The sequence below is a fragment of the Hylaeus anthracinus genome, unplaced genomic scaffold, assembly GCF_026225885.1.
Source record: "Hylaeus anthracinus isolate JK02 unplaced genomic scaffold, UHH_iyHylAnth1.0_haploid 0, whole genome shotgun sequence".
Lineage (NCBI taxonomy): Eukaryota > Metazoa > Arthropoda > Insecta > Hymenoptera > Colletidae > Hylaeus > Hylaeus anthracinus.
The window spans coordinates 11,663,141-11,686,298 of record NW_026533254.1 but is presented as its reverse complement, the minus strand read 5'-3'; the positions used below and the strand labels follow the sequence as shown (position 1 = coordinate 11,686,298).

At 44.0% G+C, this 23,158-nt stretch overlaps 1 protein-coding gene across 1 annotated transcript in view; it reads right to left on the bottom strand.

The window, feature by feature from the left end:
* Nucleotides 1-152: 152 nt before the first annotated feature.
* Nucleotides 153-23,158, bottom strand: part of LOC128895188 (sonic hedgehog protein) — a 59,309-nt gene continuing 36,303 nt past the window's right edge. The window contains exons 2-3 of the mRNA XM_054157562.1: nt 6,310-6,571; nt 153-3,295 (exon numbers count right to left, since the gene is read on the bottom strand). Coding sequence (XP_054013537.1) covers nt 2,613-3,295; nt 6,310-6,571 — 945 coding nt within the window. The 3' untranslated portion in view covers nt 153-2,612. The remainder of the gene's footprint in view (nt 3,296-6,309; nt 6,572-23,158) is intronic.

The following is a 23,158-nucleotide window of genomic DNA, read 5'->3' as shown; positions in this document are numbered from 1 at the left end:
AAGATATATGTTAATGTAACGATCGTTTAGTCCCTTAATTAATTACAAATATTAAAGTTAAAATTCGTCGAAAAAATACCTACCGCAATAACAACACTGAAAACTCCTGGAAAAGGACCCTAAATCATAACACACTGGTTTCTGCTCTCTTTAATGTTTTAATTCATTCTATCGATGTTATATATACATAATTTATAATTTGTTTTTGCGCTACGTACAAATAATAATAATATAATATAATAATATTAATAATAATAATAATTACTATAATATAATAATATATAATATATAAATTTCTGGGGTGAAGGGGGGGGGGGGGATAACTTAGTCGACAATGTAGCAACCGCTCTAGCGTAAATTAATTTCTCCTTTCTCCTGTCGGATTTCGACGATCGAACCGAAACGCGATCATCACGCTAGGATCACTATACAGCGAGGAGTCGGGAAAATTCGATGTTCCATCTGTGAGATAGCGTTAAAATGCAGCAACGGACACGGAACGAAATTAAAACGAGTCGAGGTTTCTACGGAAAAGATACAAAAAGGAAAGCAGATAGCGGACTATGTACAATAATTATTTCCGTTCTTTTTTTTGTTTGTTTGTTTATTTAAGCGTGCCTATTCTATTCATTTCGCGTGGATCGCTCTCGAGACAAGCGACAGTGGACGTAATACTTTTATTTTCGACGATTCTGGTTACGTTAAAGTGACAGAAGCGGAAGGTGAAGCGTCACCCGACGAGAATCGTCAGGATTTAAAGGGGGAGGTGGTTTCTATAAATACACGATTTCTAACATTAGCGGCATTAGAGTCGAGTCGCGAAAAGGGTGAGAAGCGATTAAAAGGGACAGTACGTTGCAACGAACGCGAACGTGCCTCCGACTTCACTCAACGGACGTACGATTTATAAATATAAATAAAAACGTGAAATACCAAACGTATTTTCCATATTTTTCTTTTTTTCCAAACGTTTCGTGGAAACATACATAAACATTGCAAACAGATTGTCCCCAAGCACCGTGTGCAATGTTCGAAGTTTTGCAGACCATTGTTGCAAATACCGACGAGCAATTTATTCAATATACAGAATACGCGAACGAAAATTTATTAGAGCTACTATACTTTACATATTTTCTGTCTACAACGTGCATCGGCAGCTGGATTATATATTTTACATTGATGGTAATCATTTAAAGCATTTTATAGAGAATTTTATAAGCCCGCGAACGATTTTCCATCGGTATCGATGAAAAATAAAACGCCCTGTCAAGAGTATTGTAGAATATATGAAATTTATAATTGAACACATTTTGCCAGTATTTCATAAAATCGATAACAATTTTCCCAACTGTTACGACGAAATTGTACAACAGCCCGTCAGGCGCAATTTCGGAATATATAAAATACATTGTAAAATTGTTGCCAATATTTTTGAGAAGATCAACTGAAATCATTCTACCAAAATTTCCCGTTAAATAGAGGTTGTCTAATTAAAAACATTTCGCTGAAGCGCAGTAACAAATCTTCGTAAAATATTTCCACGCACGTTTCACTTCGATTTACATTAATCGATCGATCCGATTATCGATTCTTAGTCACGGTTAACCGGGGTCGTCGCAGATCCATCTCAGAAAACACGATGCATTCGTCAAGAAACGATGAAAGAAAACATTTATATTATATATTCGTATTGTACACACACTACAATAATAAGAGAAAAGCTCCGATCCTCTCTAAAGCTTCGTTTCGTTGTTTTCGTCCTACATATCTAGTATACTACACGTCACTCTGTGAACGGAGCTGGACCGATTGGCCAACGAGCACTCCGAGTCTCTTTAACGTCCGTTTCGTCTTCAAACGTTCGAGTACGTTTTGCAAAAATTACCAGCGAGAAAGGCTGTCCCTTTCGTCCCCTCTCCAACCAGATACGATTTACTGGCAGCAGTTTGTCCAGAATTAATTGGCTGCTCGAGGTCACCGAGGCACTCTCCCCACTACAGCACTCTTCCACTCCCACCTCTCCTCGCGCAGACTTGCAGACGAACTGTCTGCCTCTCAGAGAGGCAAAGTGGCGTCAGGCTTGGACAGTAATTGACTAATTCCTCCGTACTATTCAGTTACTTGAAATATATTCTTAAATAGTTATATTCGTTAAATCTGTCAAGAAGAAATTTCTATATTTTCGACTCGATAACGCTTAATTTAAATCGACAATGGTCGTAAGCTAACGATTACTTCGATCGTCAACCATTGCGAGTCAATTAACGATTATTTGCCCAATACTGGCCACCGTGTTATAAAAGTGAGAACAATGTCCGGTTCGATTCACAGTGGAAGGAGTGTCCTTGAACGACCAGTCGATTCGGATTCGGCCCAAGTCGCCACGAAGCAACAGATGACCGGAAACGCACAGGGGCTTCCAACAGTCAGTCCAGGGACTTCCGAGTCCGCGTCTCCTGGAACCACGAGCTGCTCGACTCTGTACACGTTCACCTTTCTCTCTCAGGACGCCCGAATATCCCTTCGTTCTTCGGGGCGTCCGCATGACGAGACTAACACACGAACTCACTGTCCGTTTTATGCAACCTAGTTTCTCGGTCCAGAACCGACCCTCATTGATAGAGCATCCTGGTCGGCGTGACGTACGAGGAGACCCAATAGAGGAACGAAGCGTACCAGTGAATGCCTTCCTGCATCGTCCTGGAGTCCTGCCTGACGTCTATGTGCCTCGTGTCTTCGATGACCAGCCTCCTCTCGACGAAGGACTTGACGCTGCTCCAGACTCTGTAGGGGAGGAAGGCGAAATGGGCGAGCTCCTGGTTGTCCACGAAAGCGTAGCAGGACGCGACCACGTCGTCGACTAGGAGGGTGCCTTCCATCGTCAGGGGCGCGTAGATGCCCTCCTCGAGGACCAGTCGATTGTCCACGACCTTGTCCCATCGCAGACGATGCTCCACCTCGTTCTCGTCCGCTGGATCCCTCACGAGGATCTTGTCCCCTGGTAGCACCTTCCCAGCGAATATGGAAGACCTACCCTCCACTGGCACCAAGTGGGCTGGCGTCAAGGTCAGCACTCGACCGGACTCCGTGGTCAGTCGCACGAACTGTCTCCTCTCTGTCGTGGAACGGTCCAGGAACGCGATCACCTCGCTGTAGACGATGTCTCCGCGGGAGTCCAAGGCGGCGATGCGATCACCCAGCTGCACCTGGTCCAACCTCTTCGCCGAGCCGTCTTCCGTGCGCACCAGACTCCTGCCTGGGAAGCAGCCTCCCGACTTCGCCGCTGACGAGGATTCTGAAAGTAGATCACGGATCGATTAGGTTCGAAAGTGTCCAAGGTACCATTGTGGTGAATCAAATCGGAACGACTCTGTGCTGAGTTCAAATGTCACGATTTTGGACTACTTTGTCAAGAAATGACACTCCATAAATTGATACTGTTACGCCGGGAGGTTGAAGCACGAGAATTATTAAATATAAAGTTTATTAAGAAACTAGAACTTTTAAACAGTATAACGATAATAGAACGATAATCTTGAAGACTTGTAACGAAACGTTTTCTCTCTTTGAGTTCTCAAATCGCTCTCTTCTATTTTAGAAGTTTGTCGCTTCCTGGCAACCGGAGGCGCGGGAATTCGTTTCCGCGACATCTTCACACCGTCGCGACGATGTAACTCGGAACTGTAGTGCGGCATATTCGTACCGTCGCAACGATACTTATTTCCGGAACCATCGACCATGTTGATTTCTACTTTTTTTTTTTAAATTTTTATCGAGAAGAAAGAACCTTTTAAAATGGATCCCATACAAAATTTATCCGATAATGACTAAGCGAACCGCATTATGTAAAAGTTTGGAATGCGTTATTGGTCAGTGGTTCGAGGCTTCGAATTGGAAGGGATCAGATCGTTCGATCGTGTAATCGGATCCGCTGACGCGGCGTTATCGATCGGCAGAGTGGTCGAGCCGAGCGAGCGCCGGACGAAAACGCTATTCCGTATGAAACGAGTCATAACCGTGAGAAATTCGCGGTAATCGCGGTTCTGGGACTCGGTATCGACATAGTTCTGTACTTGGTGCGGAGAGATTCCCGCAAATAGTTGCGATTTCCCTCGGGGATCGTTTCGCGTTGACGAGATTGAGCGAACGTCGGGCCTCTCATTTGAATTTAAATCTCTTTGCGCGACGCCATCGATCCGACTTAACTGTACTGTCTTTTCGTTTGGGGGTTGTTTTTATGGGTGCAACGCACTCGTGACGCTTCGGAATAAATTAATTTTTACCAAGCACGTTTCGACTATTCATATTCATGATTTTCTTTATTACATCAAATTATTCAACTACGTACTGCAGTATCTATTATAACTCAAGATTAACGAGAAGTGAATTGTTCATGAAAGTAATTTGCAGACTTCATAATATTATTTATTGATAAATTGTATCGAAATTAATTGTTTACGTGTAGTACACTACTTTATGAATGTTTACAAGGTTCATATTTTAATATCTGATGTTTTATTAATCGACAATATTTTATTTTTAATATAGTAGTCTTTAGTAGTATAATAATCCATTTCTTATTTATTATACGATGTAATTATCATCCAGATTGATCAAATAACAGTCCAGCTGAATAACTATTCGATTACATCGCGAATACATTATTAAAAAGAGTTTCCTTTCGAATAAAATTCTTCCCGACTCCGATCGAGAATCGACCAGGCGCCGAGAGTCGTGACTCGCGTCCATCGGCCGTACCTCGTCTCCGAATATCGTTCTTTCGGCTCGTATCGATTTCGCGGCGATCGTTGCACTGGAATCTAATTCGAGTCGACAGGCACGCCTAGATTTATTGACATTTATTTTGAAACACGAGCCCCGACCCGCCAACGAGACGACCTGATCGCTCGAGCACACCATTTTTCATGGGATTTTTGTCGATGCTCGTCGTGTTTATCAACGGAAACGCGAACGATCTTTCGACCTCGAACGTTTTTCGCGTTGTCGACCTGTCGAAGTTTCGAAACGTTTGGAAAAACAATGGCTGGACTGTTGATTCTCTGATTCAGTTTACAGATTCCAATAACTACAAACACCTTGATGTACGATTGTTTCGACGACAATATTAATAGAATGTTCGTTTTTGCAAAAACATTAATAACGTTCTCTTTATAAAGATATTGATGTGCTTATTTAGAGAAGATTAATTTAGGACTATTTAGAATTTCAGACAGAATAGGCTGTTTATTGAATAATACATTTTTTTCGTAGTACGTTATTTCAAATTGTTTACGTTTCATCCAGCATTAATTCTTCGGTACCAGTGTGATAAATGTGTGATTTTGAATTTGGTAAAACAGTGTCTCGGATTGTTAATGTTCTCACGATGTATCGAACAAAATTCTTCCAACATTTTTGTATAAGTTTTATCAAATTCTTTGTTACTTCGATGTTTTGATATTTATGAATTACTACCAGCAAGGTGGTTATTTTCTGCAATACCGTAAGGATCTATGGAAGTCGATAAAACAGACCAGTACCTGTTATCGAGGGAGCCACTGGTGCGACGAGCAAAGAATTTTCGCGAAGCAGTGGTGCTCTAGCAAACAAAAATACTACCAAATAATAATAATAAACATGTAATAAAAAGTTTTCCATAAGTTAATAATTTTATTAATGTTACATATGTAATCGTCTTTATTATAGATCGTTACTGACTTGTAATTTGTCCCAAAAGTTATAGTTTAATAAATTACTGAACAATTTTCTACTGCATTTAAGTTTTTTTAAGGTAACAAAAGTTTTTACTTGAAAAGATTAAACGTGGGGTCTTTATAGGTAAATTATTGCGACGAGAAGGTAAACAGAGAGGAATGCCAATATCAGTAAGCAACGTTACTCCATCGGAGTCCTTCGTAAGGTAAATTATGTTTAGCCCGAATAATTGAAAATTACGCGAAAATTAACCGCAGTTATCGAATTAAACCAGCGTAATAGTAATTTACGCGGTAACGTGCGCCGCAATCTCCCGACGTTTCTCTCCTATAGATGGCTAATGGATAGCGGATTCTCCTCTGCAGAACTCACCAGCGAGGCTTTCCAATTAAAAATAATTACTTTTCGTAATTTATGAAAAGTAGAGTAATATCCACCAAGCATATTAACTGACATTATTCCATATATAGTCCAATTCGTGGAGAACGAAGACTAACATGAATTTTACAAGAATGCGAAACGCGTACGAGCTTCTAAATGTGAGACAAGGCCTGCGTTGCGAAAAATAATGAAAAATAAACAAGAAATACTGACCAGACTTCACGGAGCAGTGGATGTGCGACCTGGACTCGTAGTAGACCCAATCGAAACCAGCTTCGACGGCGAGCCTCGCCAGCATTCCATATTTCGAGCGATCCCGATCGCTTGTTGTCACGTCGACGGCACGTCCCTCGTAATGCAACGAATCCGTCGCGTGCTTCCCCTCCTCGTCCCAGCCTTCCGTCACCCTAAGCTTCACGCCCGGCCATTGGTTCATTACCGATATTGCGAGGGTGTTCAACTTCTCCTTGCATCTCTGCAACATAACACTTCCGAGGTTATTGAATAGATAACGAGCATCGATCGACGTAATTGCGCCGAGATGCCATGCACTTTAAAGGTCGAGACATCAACGGCATTGACTGCCACTTAGCGTACTCTGCGACTCTGTGATCTGAGTTCAACGATCGGTAACTAGTCAGCGAATCTCTATCAAAATCTAGCACTGCGTGGTATAAGAACGCTTTGGTATGCTCTTTCATTCTCGTTTGGGTTTATTTTTAACGAGATGGGAGTAGGGAATGTAATGAAACACTGGGCAGAACTACAGAGTGCATTAAATACTTGTAGGCATACTGTAAAGGGGTTTGAAATTGTAGATCTTGGATGGAACACCATGTAGGTCTAGTGTTTCTAACAGAGTGGATTAAATACTTGCAGGAATACTTACTTCCTGTAAACGAGTTTCAAATTATAAATTGTGGATACAACATCTGTTAAATCTACCGTTCTGACGCTAGTTTTACCGAGGTACGGTGTATTTTTCGCACTGTTCTCTTTTCTCAGACGTTTACTTTCCAGGGGATCGAGGCTCTCTAGGCGCCTTTTCCATTCAACTCCTCCCACGAACTTCGTCGAAGTTCCGCTTAACGCGATTTGTCCCAGGGGGTGACAGAGGGAACCGGGACAAAAATTCGTCGATTTCACGCGGATGCGCGCGGAAAAAGGCCCAGCGCCGCGCGTAAACTCGCTGGTAGCCAGGTAAAACGGGGGACAGAGGTGCCCGGAGGAGACGGATGCGTGTTTTGACCGGTGACCAGAACGGGCAGTAGGACCGTCGAGGGGGCTGTTTAAAGATCAGGGCTGTGGCGAATCAGGAGGCAAACAGGAGTATAAATACGACCGGTGTCGGGGATCATTCGGTCACGGCCGATCCTCTTCTCGTTTTCTTCCTCCCTCTCGTTCTGCCTCTGTTTGGTCGTCTACCTGGCCGATGCGCGAGCGGCCCGAGGCACTGGTCAATAGAGCGACATGGAAACATGGCCCAACAGGGGATGCACTATGACTCGGTGTCACGGGAGGCAGCACGGATCCGTGTAAACCCCGTTTAATCCGGAACGGTACGTATCGAGGGCGCGAGAACCCCATGCCCGGCGGTGGGTCTCCATTGAGCCGAGCCGCGGCGGCATTGTCGGGGGCCCGTTCGAGCCGTTCTGGGCTCGTGTTTAAGTTGATTTTCGAGGGGTAATCGCCCACGCAGGGCCGTGTCATGCATCGACGAGCCCGTACAAGCGGCTCCCTTGACGCCGTTTCTGCCTTTTGCCACGCTTTATTCTCGTCTGGGCGCGCGGAAGAAGCTAATTCGCCCGTCTTTTCACCGCGTGAAAGTCGGAACGATTCTTCTGCGGTCGATCGATCGAGTGCTGCTTTTCAGGGTGAACCGACCAGGTGGGGTCTGACGGAAGTTGCGTTGGGTTCGAACAAATTGACGCGAGGGGTAGGTCTCGAGTGTAGAATGTAGTTTGATGGAACAGGGCCTGTTGCCATGTATATTTGATAGTCGTTTGGACGTCGAGTTGGGAATGCGAACGTTGCTTTTTGGGGAAGTGATCGGGTAGGGTTGATTTTGTTGGGTTTGAAGGAGTTAACGCTGAAGGGCTGTCTTCGAGGATGGAAACTAGTCTGATGGACTAGTAGAGTCTTTGTAAGGAAGGTGAAATGTGTTTTTAGGGATATCATAGTCTAGATTAATAATTTAGTCGATTCAATTGAACCTTCAGTGACAACTCTGTGCGTGCTATCTTTGAAAACCTTTGTCTATTTAAATAAGTGAAGAACAAATTAACGCTGAAGGGTAAAATTGGTGAAAACTGTTTTTGCGAGCTTATAATCTTCGACTCTGGTCAATTGAACCTTCAACGTCCTTCAACCTTCAAAACCCTATCGATACTATCTTACTAAATCTTTCTCTATCCAAATAAACCAAAGATCAAACCAGAGGATAAATTCCAAAATTTTTAAAGAAATTTCTCCCTTGCAGAAAGGTAAACAGTTAACCCAGGAAAAACTTCCACAGTTGGCAATTCAACCCCGCGAGTGTTCTTCAGGGAAGAATCGCTTGCTCGATCCCCAAATGATCGCTGCCGTTTCCCCGAGAGATCGTATTCCCAGCCGAATCTCTTTGAATATCGCTTTCGAAGTCGCGGGACGCGCTGGTTAATTCCGTGGCCGGCGCGTTGCATTGTGCCGCGTTGAATTTCTCCCCGCGTCGGTCCATTGAAACTCCGCCTTAAGCCACAAGGAGCGCGGCGTACGCGCTGCCCCGCGAAACGCCGACAATGCGACTCGGTTCGACATCGGGCACGAAACGAAACGAGGCTTACAATACCACGAATTTGCAGCTCTCCTTGCGGCAATTAGCCCCTATTGAGCCGTGCACGACAGCTCCAGGGACCGGTCCCCGCCTTTTCTTCCTTCCGTCTTCGGCCTCCTCCTCTTGGCGTTTTCTTTTTACCCTATCCTCCATCCAGCACTCCTGAGGGGCGTATTTACGAATTTTTTTATTACGACACCACACGCGCTATTTACATGAATTTTATTTCCGCGTGTAAAGCATATAATAATCTGTAGGGAAATTATATATTTGCGTCGGGCGCGATGAAAATAAAACGACGTTGTTCTCATTGGAGGGTGTGCACGAGGTGCGATTGGCTTCTGACTTCGAAAGTTGATCAGTGTTGTTATTCCTTTGGGATGTTAACGGATCTATTCAATCTCCTTCGGTTGGTTGAGTTTCTCTCTCTCTCTCTCTCTCTCTCTCTCTAAATTGCGTCATAAATATAAAAAGCCTCGCAGTGGAGCGAAGTTTAAAAAGAAGCTTAAAAGCCAGTGATCCACGATGTCAGGGCCATGTGCGCGCGTTCGCCACAAGCGAATCGCACGCCCGTCGGCTGTCGGATGAATTCCCATTATGGTTAGCTAGAGGCCTTCCTCTGAATGAGTGTTAAATATGGCGCCCTTTCTGAACCCTCTCCGTTATCCACGAATTGTTTGGTAGCTTTCTACGTAACGCGAAACGAACGCCGTATGTTCGAACGGATTACACGTTTCTAAATAATCGCATCGTCACCCCGCGATGATCGATTCGATACGCGGAAGAGTCGGTAGATGCCCCTGGGGACGGATTTGTCACCGTGAGCTGCAAATTCAATGGCGCGGAAGACGTTAGAAATTAACTTCGTTCGCGCAGTTATCGAGCATTTCCAGTGAATTCGCATACGCACGGTGTACCTAGCCGGAGATCCAGCGCAAATTTACACAACGAAGATGTGCACAGGACAAACACAATGTGTTTTCATACCGATGATTTATCATCGCTTCCGAAGGGAGTCGGTGTTTGAACGGGTGTTAATAATTTGCACGGCTAACAATCAGGTATGCTAGAGCACGTCGTCAAACACACAAGGAAACAGTTGGTTTTTCAAAAGAAAGAATGGAGGATTACGCTCGCGAGAGGAGAGGCTTTGTTCGCGTTATTTGCTTCCACGATTCATATTTTTGTGCTCTGCAAACATTACCGTGCCGTTTATGAATGAACATCGACGACGGGGCGTCGTTTATCGTAAATTCGATTAGGGAAACGATTTACGAATTCGATGTTTGATTTGCCAACGTGGAAAGTTTGTAGACAGTGAGCGACTGGTAGAATTTTTCATACCGACTAAAGCATTTTCTGATTATATTTCTATCGAATTCGATTGGTTATGATAAATTCCTTTCGAGCGCAAAGGTGTCGTTTACTTTAAAATCGTGTTATCCTGGACTTCTCGCCAAGTTCAGTACGAGTTGCGTGGCTGGGTAAGAAGGAAAAGAGGAGAAAAAATAGGGGATGACTAATAACGAAGAAAAAGAATGATATGAAGCGGGGAAGAACAAGGGAGGAACGAACGGAGAGGAAGACGAGTGGGAGGATGAGAAAGACGAGGTAAAAGGAGGTGGAAGAGATACAAAGGGTGGCCGATATAGCTTCGTATAAAGAGAGGGAAGAATGGTGAAGAGCCCGAGAAATGTACTTGCCGACCGTGGTGCACGATGGGGCGCCTTGTTCACCCAGCGGGGAATCCCCTGAGCCCCTCCCAGACTTTACATCTATTTACAAACATTTTGGCGGACCGGAGATAGAGTGAAACGGAGAATGGACCAGAGAATAAGCGCGGTCGGGCAAAGTCGAGAATGTCGGGCCTTATGAAAATCCATTTCGGGTGAAAAATGGCCTTGCCCGTAATCCATTAGGGGCACAAGGGCGGAAGGGAGCCAGAGACAGGGATGAAAAAAGAAGGGCGCGCCACAAAGCTGCGCGCGAAATAACCTCGAAAAGGATCGCGATTCTCTCGCAAGAGTCGTGGACCAACTATAACAAATAAATCGCCGAAAACTGCTTAGGACATTTGTGCACAGTGTATTAAAAACAGGACAATCGGATAATTATGTGATGCTAAGTAAATAAAATATAGTAATGTATCCAGTGGTTGCTTGGTGCGTTAGCCAGTTGGTAATAATTTTTGTTTGTCTATTAAGTTCATTTAGAACGTCTAGAAATTTCATAAATGTCGACAAAAAGGTTCGATGAAATAGAAGTTCTCCGTTTCATCAAATTATACTAGAAAGTTCGAGTAATTAATATTTATCCGCAACAACTGTCGGATGAAATGCGATACAGGCAAAAATGAGTTTGCGAAAAGGTTAGTGAAAGTCCTATGTAGGTTTCAGACAGTTCGAAGCCTCAAAGTCCAGCGAGTGTGCACTCGTGCTTGGCGACATCCGATCCTCTGCGCGTTAACACGCGTTCTACAATCATAACGATATTAAATCGATCACTGGCCATACACGATTGATTTCCAATCACGTGACGGATATAGTAGCAGCCGCAGACGTAACGAGAATAACTGATAACAAATTTTGGATTTTCTCAAAGATTTTCTCAATTCTTCGTACTAATTCGAGTCAAAAAGTCCTCTTCCATTTTGCAATCTGAGGCTTTACTATGACGATATAAGCAATTGAAATTTCTCCGTGTGTGAAGCATGCTACGGGGAACACCAGTAAACTTGAACTGCTTATATTTCAGTAACGAAGCTTCAGATTACGAAATAGTAAAGCACTTTTTCATTTAATTTTACGCGAAAATCCCGAAAGAAATCGAATTTAAAAGATGTTAAAGAAAGTTCCCCCATACAACTAAATTTGTTTTCATAGTTCTCAATTAGACCCAGATCCTTGCACAGAAAATACACCTGGTGGAAGTCTGATAAACTAAGTAGCTAGTATTAGATAGTCCCAAAAGTTTCTTTCATTTTATCAATAAGTAATACATACACAATATTTTATGTCTGAAGTTACGTTATACAATTGCATACAATTCATTTTGCTTCATTACTGTTACAACGTTAACATCTAAGAAATTAGGTTGTCTATTTATATAAACATTGCCACACAAAATAATTGAGCGCAAGTCATGGAAGTAACTTTCCTGGGACAATCTAATATAACGTAGACCATTATGAACTAATTTTTCTCGAGCATTGAAAAATGTTTCGCGAGTGGTTTCTGAAGTAACCGCTTCAACTACGGTCCGCTGGACCGAGCGAACGATAATTGCAGAGCGCGCGATGTTGTACAACCTGTATAGCGCGACTCCGACGAGTCATCGTGCAATAAATCGTCGCACTTATGGCACCTATAAAGCGCAGAATTTTTGCAGCCCCCGCGGGGCGAGGAAGAATTCACCTCCGCCGAGGGACGTCACGGAAGGCGGATGAAAGGCAAAAAGCAAACTAGTTTCGAACGATGATGGACTGGATGCGACAGGTATAATGTCCTCCCGGCTCGGGCAGCCTATCTCCGCTTCATCTCTCACCTCGATACCCGTTAATTATCGAGCGTCTATCACTTACACCTCGTTTACATGCACCGTATCTTATCTCGTTCAGCAACCGGCCGTGTTAATCCTCGCGCAGCTGCCGCTTAACCGACCAGCAATTTCAATTCCGTATTTCCAACCGACGTCATCTGCATTGGAATTCGCCAACTCCCCACTGGGTGAAATTAGCGCTCGTTAATTGCGATCGGTGGGCAGAGACCAACTGGAAGGACTCTTTTGGCGAGGACTGATTTAGGTACAGGCCAGAGGGACACGTTAGCTTCCTATATCGTAACTTGGTTTACACTTTCTGGGTTTAAGGGGGTATCCTGATTTAGGAGGTCTAAAAAAGCGGTTTTTCGTGAATTTTTTTAGGATGGAAAGAAATAATTAAGGTTTCTATCGAACCTTTTATCCTCTTTTCATACATATTTGAGTAGTCTGTACAAATTTTGTCAACAAGAAATGCACCTCACAATTAAAACCTCCTATCGGCGGCAAAGATGCAGGTCGTAATTTTGGTTTGACACAGAAAAACCAAAAGAAATTTTCGTTATCGTACATTTTTCTTCTATGCGAACTAAGAAAATTCATACAAAAGAAATTTTAAACAACTTTTCTATCAAGTTAAAGTGATTTTGTTCGCCCAAAGAATTTGTTCTTTTTTTCGAACTTGCAGTAATTTCACATTTCACCATTTTTGGCGGGTTTTTCTTAGTTCACATAGAAGAAAAATGTATGGAAATGAAAATTTCTTTTAGTTTTTCTGTGTCAAACCAAAATTACGACCTGCAGCTTTACGAAAAACCGCTTTTTTTTTAGACCTCCTAATTCAGGATACTTCCTTAAAGTTATAATCTTGACACCGTGGTGATTTTCTGTGTCGATGAACAGCATGTCTGCGATAATTAGCACTGAAGTTTAACGGGTGAGTGAACGAGGACAGAGGAAGGACCAACGTGTTCGTAATTGGATACTTTAATTTCCAGTCTCGACAGTCTGACCCTATTACCGCGCATTGCTTATCATCAACTCTGAAGTACACAGACAATTAAGACATTCGCGACCGGCAGACATTATACGTTTCTGATACAGAGTACTGAAGAAAATAATAAAATTCTGAAGCTGGACAATCGGAAATTTGTATCGTTAGGGCGAAGATAAAAATTACAAAATATGTTTTGAAATATCAATATTGAAGTGACGTGAATTTCACGTCAACGTTCGCGAATGTCTTAATAACAAGAATAGTTCTTCTTCGATCAATATCATAAAAATTGACAAGCGCAAGAAGGGTTGTTCCATGCGTAAAATAAATAGTTCTGAGATACGTCCACGGAAATTATCCACCGCGAAAAAAAAGGACTCCGGCAGAGACTTGAACGACGCGGACAGTCGGAAACGTCGGCGAAAGGTGAGAAGGTCAAGGGAAGAGGTTAAGAATAAAGCAGGGGAAGACGCAGAAACAAGAAGAAGAAACAGCAGCAAGCGAAGGGAAAGCGAAAGATGGGCCTCCTTCTGATCGAAAAAGGGGGTTGGGTCCGAGATGAACGAAGATGGTGAAGGAGGACTGGGCTCCATCCCAGCATCCAGAGTTCGGGCCCCGCCCCCGCTGGTTTCATCTCGAGTCCTTCTCCTCCCCCGTCCCGTTCTCAGCTTCACCTTCGCGGCGAGACCAACCTTTTATTCCATTCTTCTTGTTTCAACGTGCTCGTACCTCTCCCTCTCCTCCATTCTTCCTCGCTACCTTCTCCTCCGATTTCCTTCTTGCCCCTACGCTCCCCCCACCATCCGGAGCGTTCGTCACCTCCTCGCGGTGAGCACATTCGGGGCCCCAAAAGAGAGACCGGGCACCTCTGTTCTGCTCTTGATATTCCCATTCACCGGGGGCCCCGAAACGAACCGCCCAGGCGTCAGCTGATCTCCCAGGAAGTCGCTTCCCCTTCGATGGAAACAGATCCCTCGACACCTCCGCGACACGTCGGCTTTTATCGAGCCGCTGATCGCCGGGAATTCGAATTCTCAGACAGTGAGATGTCCCCGGGGTGACGTTCTTTCCTTCCGCAGGCTTTCACCCATTTACGCCACGAGTAAAAACGCGAGGCTTTTGGGAAAAGTGCGAATTCCGCTCTCGAATGAGGCTACCGCGATCGGGGACACGAGTGATACCGATTGCTCCGTTCAGAAAAACTTTCTGCGCGTCGAGGCATTTTATTTATGAAGGGGAATTCTCTGACGATATTTTTCTAAAGTGATCTACGATAGGTGTGCTCCGTTTGACTTGATTGTTTGACTGAGTTTTGTAGCTTCTGTAGCTGAAAGATTTTTCAAGGATTTTGGATAATGTAGGATAATGGTAACTGTTAGTATAGATTATTGAAGAAGCGTTCATCTTGAGGAAGCACATGTTCCGCAACGTCTGAGGAAGCTCTTGATGTACACAAAAAGGCGATCGAAGCCTTTCGAATGTTCGATATCGCGTCGAGCAGCTTTCCTTGCAGTTTAGAAAGTAAAAAATAGTCACAGAGAACCAAATCAGGCGAATACCACGGTTGGGACGACACCGTTCGAAGCCAAAAAGTAGCACGAGCTGCCTTGACTTTTTGTTCTACCGTCAATGAGGTATTGCCACTTGTCCTGCCAGTAATGACACCTGCCGGTTACAGGTAATGTTTCAGTCGAAAGCACACATATATATATATATAACTAGTATTAGTTTATACGATGAAGCTTTGGGTACTCTAGGGCAGACAGTGCATGACTCATTCTACTGAATTGTCTGTGCACGACGTTCGGTAACTCCTTGTTCTTCACGATATGAACGATTAATCCTTTGCACTCGGAGTTTCCTTATTGAAATTCCAGGTTTTTGTTTATAATAATAAAATATCCCTGTCAATGTCGCGTAATGGACAATTATGATTAATTACAATAATGTGTACTTTGTCTAAAATATATTAATTAAACATATTCAATATATATTACAATATATATATAATAAATCATAGAATATATTGAATATATAAAGAAAAGAAAATTCTGGAGCCTCTTTTGAGAGATCCTTTATGTTTGCAGTGGTGTGAACGCTTCAAAAAAGCTATAAGAATTTATAATCAAGTCTAATAATACCAAAAGGAACACGTTTCCAAAGTTAGGCGCAGAGTGCAAAGGGTTAACGGTTCAAATCCAAGAATACAACTGGTACGTGTCGATACCAGAAATATTGCTGAAAAATCATGAGAGTATCCAACCTGACCTGTTCGCGAATGTATGCTCTGTTTATACAGAGCTCCATCTATTAAAAAGGGTGGATTCATCCGTTTCAAGTAAAGGTCGATTCGGACTATACGACACGGACCGTCACATTCCGATAACGACACGTACCGTCACCGACACGACAAAACATTCAAACACGCGTTTCAATGGAACTATTCACACTTAACAGACACCGACCTGAACGTTCCGTCAACGGGAATAGTGTGAATAGTTCCATTAAAACGCGTGTTTTAATGTTTTGACGTGTCGGTACCGGTCCGTGTCGTATAGTCTGAATCGATCTTAAGAGTGCAAAGACTGAGGCATCAAATAACTTCATTAGATACAATAGTATTTCCGATTTTCTCGTCTAAAGAGTCTGGGGGTTACTGATCGGTCCAAAGGATCGGTAACGCGTCAGAGGACAACGGCCCAGAGGCCGAAGAGATGACACGGCAACAATGGGGCCCATGTTTTGAAGTAGAATCACGCGAGCTTCGTCGAGTGTTTATCGAGCTCTCTAGATGGGTCCCAGCGAGCCTTGAAGAGTGCGACCCCGGTGCCTGGACGACCTATCTCACGCTTCTTCATCTTCATTCCGCCTCCTTCGGGGGCCCCTCTCTTTCCCAGTCATTCATTTTCTCGGTGCATCAGCAGTGCAAACACGGTGGGACCTCGGCCGTGGGTCGCGGATCGCTTCTTTTGTTCATCGAAGCTCAACCAGCACCGCTTAGGGAGGACGCGGCGAGCGTTCGCTGTCGCAATTTGCGGTCTGTCGCGAACTCTCTCCGCGGTCGAATTGAACGAACGGCGAGACGACACTTCCTGGAAGCCCTCGGTGGGAATTTCGATCTCCGCGTGGAATTTTCGGGCTGTCGTGAACTCCGTCGACAGCTCGTGGGTTGGGTTACATCCTCGTCGCGTAAGGGAATTTGAGGTAACATGGGCGCCGTGGGCGATACGATAACTATTGCGCGACTGCTTCGAACAACTTCGGATCTTGCGACCGAAAATTTGGTTGATACCGTAGGAGTCGAAACGAAATACTGTAGAGATTCGAACCCACCGATCCACAGTCGACCGCTTTTTCTACACGACCGATCCGGACCCTGCGTTTCGGTTCTCGTTTGACTCCATCTTCTTCGGTACGGGAGACGCGGATACTACGATACTGTGTTATTATCTACTACTATCTCACATTTGTAAAAAAATCGTGAGAAATCAGTGAAAAGAAAGTTTGCAAAAACGGTAAATGGTGTTCTACGCCGTAGAAAATCGTCTGTATCGCTCGGGGTGCCAGTGGGAACCAGGGTTAATTTGGGGCCACGATCGCGAGACAGAAGAATGCCGCGAAAGATGACCGGGGGCTAATTTTCAGCTCGCTGTCCCCGAGGCGGCGTTTTTCCAAGAAACAGCGATCGATCGATCGCGATCGAGTAGGAGCCTCGAACCTGTCGTGGAACCGATCGGAGTCGGTCCCGTGTCCCGAGGAGCTCGGGTTACATCCTTATTACATACCTGCACGGTGGAGACACGATCACGAGGACGCAAGAGCCGAGGTGGTGGAAGAAGATCGAAGTCGACGGGCCGCGAGCCCCTTTTGTCTGTGGGAACGGGATTACCGCGGCGGAAGGTGAAGGCGAGGGAAGTTAGTTGGCGTGGAGATTGACGAGAGAAGGAGAGAACAGGGGCGTGTTGTTTTGGCCCCGGGGCACATCACGCCCGTCGTCGACAGGACGGGATCCAACGAAGGCGACCATGGGTGATGAAGCCTCGTCCACCACGATCAAAGCACGCCTCGTCGCTTCCAGTGCCTCGGCACTCAATCTCGCAGCTTCCTCCTTTCTCGACAGACCTTTTCATTTATTCCTCATCGAATCGCATTAGACGCTGGATTCTCGCCGCCTGGCTACCTCCCAACCGGCGGCACGGACCCGGATGTTTCCACGTCCCTCGACTCAACCTTATCGCCCAGCGTTTCGTGGATATCTTGTTAAGCTGTGTTTACATTCACGTAAACTCACGTCTACCGATCTTCGCTTTTACAGATTTTCTATACAGATCTTCTATAGATCTTCACATCTACGGATTTTCTATAATTTTCCAGGCACGAAATTGTACAGAGCATATTCGGAATTTTGTCAATAATTTACTGGTACTTGATACATGAGTGTTTAAATAGTATGCACCATGTCCATGAATGTAACAATAAATTCTGAATTTTGTCAATAATTTACTAGCTCTTGATACGTGAATGTTTTAATAGTATCTACTATGTCCATGGATGTAACAATAAATTCTAAATAAAATTCTTCCATGTTCTGATGAATGTGTGTTCATCGGCATAACACATTACGTGTTCATGACTAAGACCCTCAGACAAATTATAGTTAGAACGGCATCATTCCGATATAGACATCATATCAAAGTAATTGCATAAAGAGCAGCTATTTTTAGAGACCAATCATTTACTGGTACATTTTCATTCCATATACTATTCATGAATCTAACAATAAATTCTGACTAAAATTCTTCTATATTAAGATAAATATATGCCCATTCGAATAACACACATCGTGTCCATGAATAAGACCCTCAGACAAATTATAATTACATTACTATCCAAATATACACCCCACGTAAAAGTAATTGCCTGAAGAAGCAGGTATTTTTTAAAAACTCCTGCGGATTTCCTTCTAGCATCGTACAGCTTAAATAATTATCGACCACCTACTCCAGTTGTCTCGAATATTCATCGAGGTAGAAACTCTCGCAATTACGTGAAGCATCCTCGAAACGTCTCCAGCGTTCGGTCATTATTGACTAGTCGCGCGAGAAGGCTTTTACTTCGCTTCTCGAACGCGAATGCATCTTCCCGAGAGGACTTTCACCTGAGTGGCAGAACGCTGAGGAATTATCGGGAAGTAGAATAGATTTGCGGCAACAACTGCTGGCCGCTGGAACCTACTCTAAACGAGACGCGGAAGTGCCGGGGAAGGCAATAAAGTCGAAACAAGCGGACACAAGAAGACCATTAAAGACAGAGCGTTTTTCGCATTCCCCCGAAGAAAGTCGAGATGTTATTTACACAAGTAACGGGCACGGTTGGGGTTAAAGGTCGAAGGCAAACTCCTCGTACGCGACAAAACTTCAACTAGGACGAGGAGAATGAGGCCAGCTGGGAGAATGCATTAGGTTGTAATACGTCAAGTGTTCACTCGAGGCTAATTGCGGATAACGTTTGCGTACGCTGATGAGCCTGCTGTGTACCCTCGATGTTTTCCTTTGCGTTGCGTTTAAGATCAACTTTTATTCTACTGGGACTGTCGTCATTAATTTGAAAGAGTGTTAAACTTTGGTGTTAAGATTGAAGTCACGAGGTGGACGAGTGAGATTCTTCTGTACGAGTTTCAATTTAGTCATTTTGTGTCTTTCTTCGACATCGATTCTTCGTGTCAATACGATTCGAAGAGTCCTCTGCTATTTCGAAATCCGAGACTCCGTTATCGAGATACAAGCAGTTAAAGTTTGCACGTCCGCGCCATTTTATATCTCAACTGACCGAGATACGGTGTAAAGCACCTCCATTATAAACACAAGAGTAATTAATGGTATATTGGACGTCGATTACTTAAACACTCTGTTGGATTTATCAATGGAAGCCAAAGAGGCTAGACAATGAGTGAGGATTGCCATTAAATCCACATAAGAGTGTAATGGTACCTAAGATCAGGTGTAAGTGATATCTCCGGACTCCCCAGAAGAATGTATGAAGCCATAAACCGTACATCTGAGCCAAGAATCACAAGACTCGCTGGACGAATATGCGAAGACTCTCTAATGATAATAACGAATTCCTGCGATCCTCTTCGGTAATGAACGCGAGCAATCCAGGTTACGAATCACATTGTTTAGCGACTTAATTCAACGAGAGGATGGAAGAGAAAGAGGCCCATAAATAAAATCGACGTAACGTCCATACTTTTCGACAGCTTTCGGCGGAAGCCCACGGAAAGTCACGGAATAACTCACGCAAGTGGGTGAAAGGTGTAGGACGCATCCTTAACTTAAAAGCTCGTCGCGGTGGCTGTGTTGACCAACGATGGACGAAGAGGGATAGGATTAGAGAAGGAAACGAAGAAACGGGCAGAAAGCGAGACGGGAAGAAGTGGAAAGGACGGGCATACGTACACGGAGAGAACGGATATCGTGTTCCAAATCGGGATCCGAGAGGGGTCGGGTTATTAGGATCGAAATGAATGTAAATCCCCTTAACACGATCCCCGGCCAAAACACGGCTACCCGCGGCTCCGAAAGTGGCCAGATTAGATACCGTGGCCGGGGCTGGCTGGCCACGATCCTGCAGGATGTAGCAGCCTGATCCTATCTCGGGGGCCTGCGCTACGTCGAGCCGTGGGGACCTACCCTGTGGACGGGCCTTAAATCTCTCACGGGCCACGAAGAATGCCTGGTGCGCGTCCGACCTAACGAGCTTTTAATCGTCGCTTCGACGTCCACCGACACGTGACGACGGTGTCACGTGCCCCTAAATCAGAAAATTATACCACCCTCCCACGCTGATACACGCAACCCCCATTCGAAAACCCCATGAATATTTTCTTCTTCTATTCTTAATCTACTTCATCATTTGCAAAATCATGTTCTACAGTCTACAAGTTCAAAGTAAATGTATAATAACCCCACCGACTATTTTCTTCTTCTATTTTTAACCTATTATTTCATTTGCTGAATCATGTTCTACAGCCTATAAGTTCAAAGTAAATGTATTATAACCCCTCTGACTATTATTTCATTTGCTGAAACAGTTTTACAGTCTATAAATTCAAAGTAAATGTGTAAAGACCCTTCTGACTATTTTCTTTCTCCATTTCTAACCTATTTCATTTGGTAAATCGTATCTCAGAGTCTGCAAAAAATAGAGTCTGCAGTAAATAGAATATGTATAAACTTGAACGAACACGAATTGTGCAATCCACAGCAAAGAGCAACACGAGTGAACGGGTCCCGTATCCTTCGTCAAGCCTCGTCGCAATTACAATGCACGTCCGTCCGCGTCCAGAACGCGAAAATAACAGAGCAAGGTTGCAAATTACTCGGTGATGGCATTTAAACCAGGGGGCCTCGGTGCGCAGAGAAAATCAATGTTCCAGTGAAAGTAACAGTCTCGCCTGTTGATATATCGTCCGGCGCAGCATTGACTGGTTATTTAATCGAGTGCTTCGCGTCAGCAACAAAAAACGCGGCCGTTTACACGGGTACCCTAACAGGATAATCGTTCCACAAATCAGAACGATAAAACACCCCGGGAGAAATTACATGCGTGTACCGATCGACGATTTAATCGAATTACAAGTGGGGGTACGAGTGGCGCGGTGGTGTTTTCTCTCTCGTCGACTGGCGCGATGATTGTTATTAATTGCTATGCATGCGGTGCGTCGTTTAACGGAAATTATGGGACGCGGGCACCGGAGACGATGGAAAAAGAAAGCGAAACGAACGAAAGAGATTCGCGAACGTCGCAAGGATTATGAAATTTTATAGAGACGCTTCTCGTAAACGTCGGCTGTAAATCTCGATTTACAAGGTGAATTCGTTTAGGGTCTAACTTCGTGACGAATCGTGACGAATCGTGACTTCTTCTTCTTCTTCTTCTTCTTCTTCTGATATTTTGCGTGCGTTGGCGTAACGATTATAGTCGGTGTTCGAATTCGTTCAACGCTCTCCCACTCGAGAACAAAGGTCAGTTCCGCTATATTTCTGCCCCCTCGGTACGCGAAGTTTATTTTTCCGAAACTCGGACTCGGATCGGTGGAATTCGATGCCCGGGAAAATAATCGACTCTAAGTCGCGGTCGTTCATCAGCGAAATGGTATTTCCGAGATCGCTGACCCACCAGCTGTTACTATATCACGCGTTCGTGGATGCCACGACGACGTTCGTTTACATTTCGTTTGCGTTCGGGAAACCGTTTATTAAGTATTATGGTACGTATTACGAACGGTGTGGCCGAGTGTATGCACCTGGCCATACTGATTCGTTCTATTCTAAGTGACTCATTGTTGGTTCACGGTAACTCTCTGCTCACAATAGAGTTTCAAAATAGATGTGGCTCTTTTATTCTCAGATTTCATTACTGTATTGGATACTGCTGTGACAAACTAGTAGTTTCGTTTGAAAAGAAATAGTTGGTTTGATAACGTTACACGTACATGTATGAAAAACAAATGAATGTTAAGAAACACCCTTTAAAAGTAAAAGCTTAAATTTTATTTCTGAACAATAAGCCTTTAGTTTTGTTGTACTACAAATGGTTTAACAATGATATTTATCGATCTACTCGCTAACTGTACCATGTGGTATAATGTCGCGTAAAGCATCGACCAGAACCACTGAAACAACAATTCTGCCCTCAAAAAACCATCAGTCTGATACCTCTACAGTATCGCAACAAATTTTTTGAAACTTTGACGAAGACAGTTATCGCTTTGCATGAATATCCTTCAGGCCATTGAAATTAACGATCAATTCATCCTATCCACCTAAAGGATTAATTGATAGTCAGCTAATTAGTTGCAACAAGTTGCAGTGTCGATGTAAGGACACTAACCGTCCATACAGGATGGCTGATGTCTTAATTGCCAGGGGCGACTCTTGTTCGCGCGAATAAACGATGCCGTGTAACAACCGGGAACACCGACTGCGTTTAATGCAGTCGTTTACTTGATGATACAACGGACCTTTCGCTGAACTTAATCGGAACCATTAACCGTGTTTCTCGGGGTTCGTGACTGAAGGCGCTGGGCAACCTGCAGGCGAACATTCCGGGATATCAGAGGTAAAGACACTTAATTCTAATAATTATTGAGTAAACAGACTTGTGGAACGTGCCACCCTGCTGGGTAAACGTTCAATACTGAGTCGATCTTTCGCTGAGGCACCTATATATTATCGAACCACTGTGTTATCGAATCCTTATTCACGCTAAGAGAGAGGACATTCTAAATTTTTCATAGTTTATTGCTCAAGAATCTTTAGAATACCAAGTTGTATTGCTAAATCGTTCACGATCCTTGTTATAGAATCTTAATTCATGTGATGGACGAGATTGAATTCTAGTCTTTCTACTTTATTACTTAAAAACTTGTCATCGAATCCTAATTCATGTTATGGAAGAGGACGTTTATTACTTAAAAATTCTTAGAACCCCAAGTTCAATCACCAAATCATTGTCCGCGCCCCTTGCATTCAAAGTTACTCACAGTCACAGAACAAAGTCCTCCATTCTTCGAACCTACCAACAACGTGTTAACTTCTCTTTATCCCTTATGCTTGCATATAGCAACCATTTAGCTCAACGGCACCTACGGAGAAGGTTTGTTCGCAGGCCCCAATGGGAGTCTATCGCCTGGGCGTCAGAGGCACAGCAAC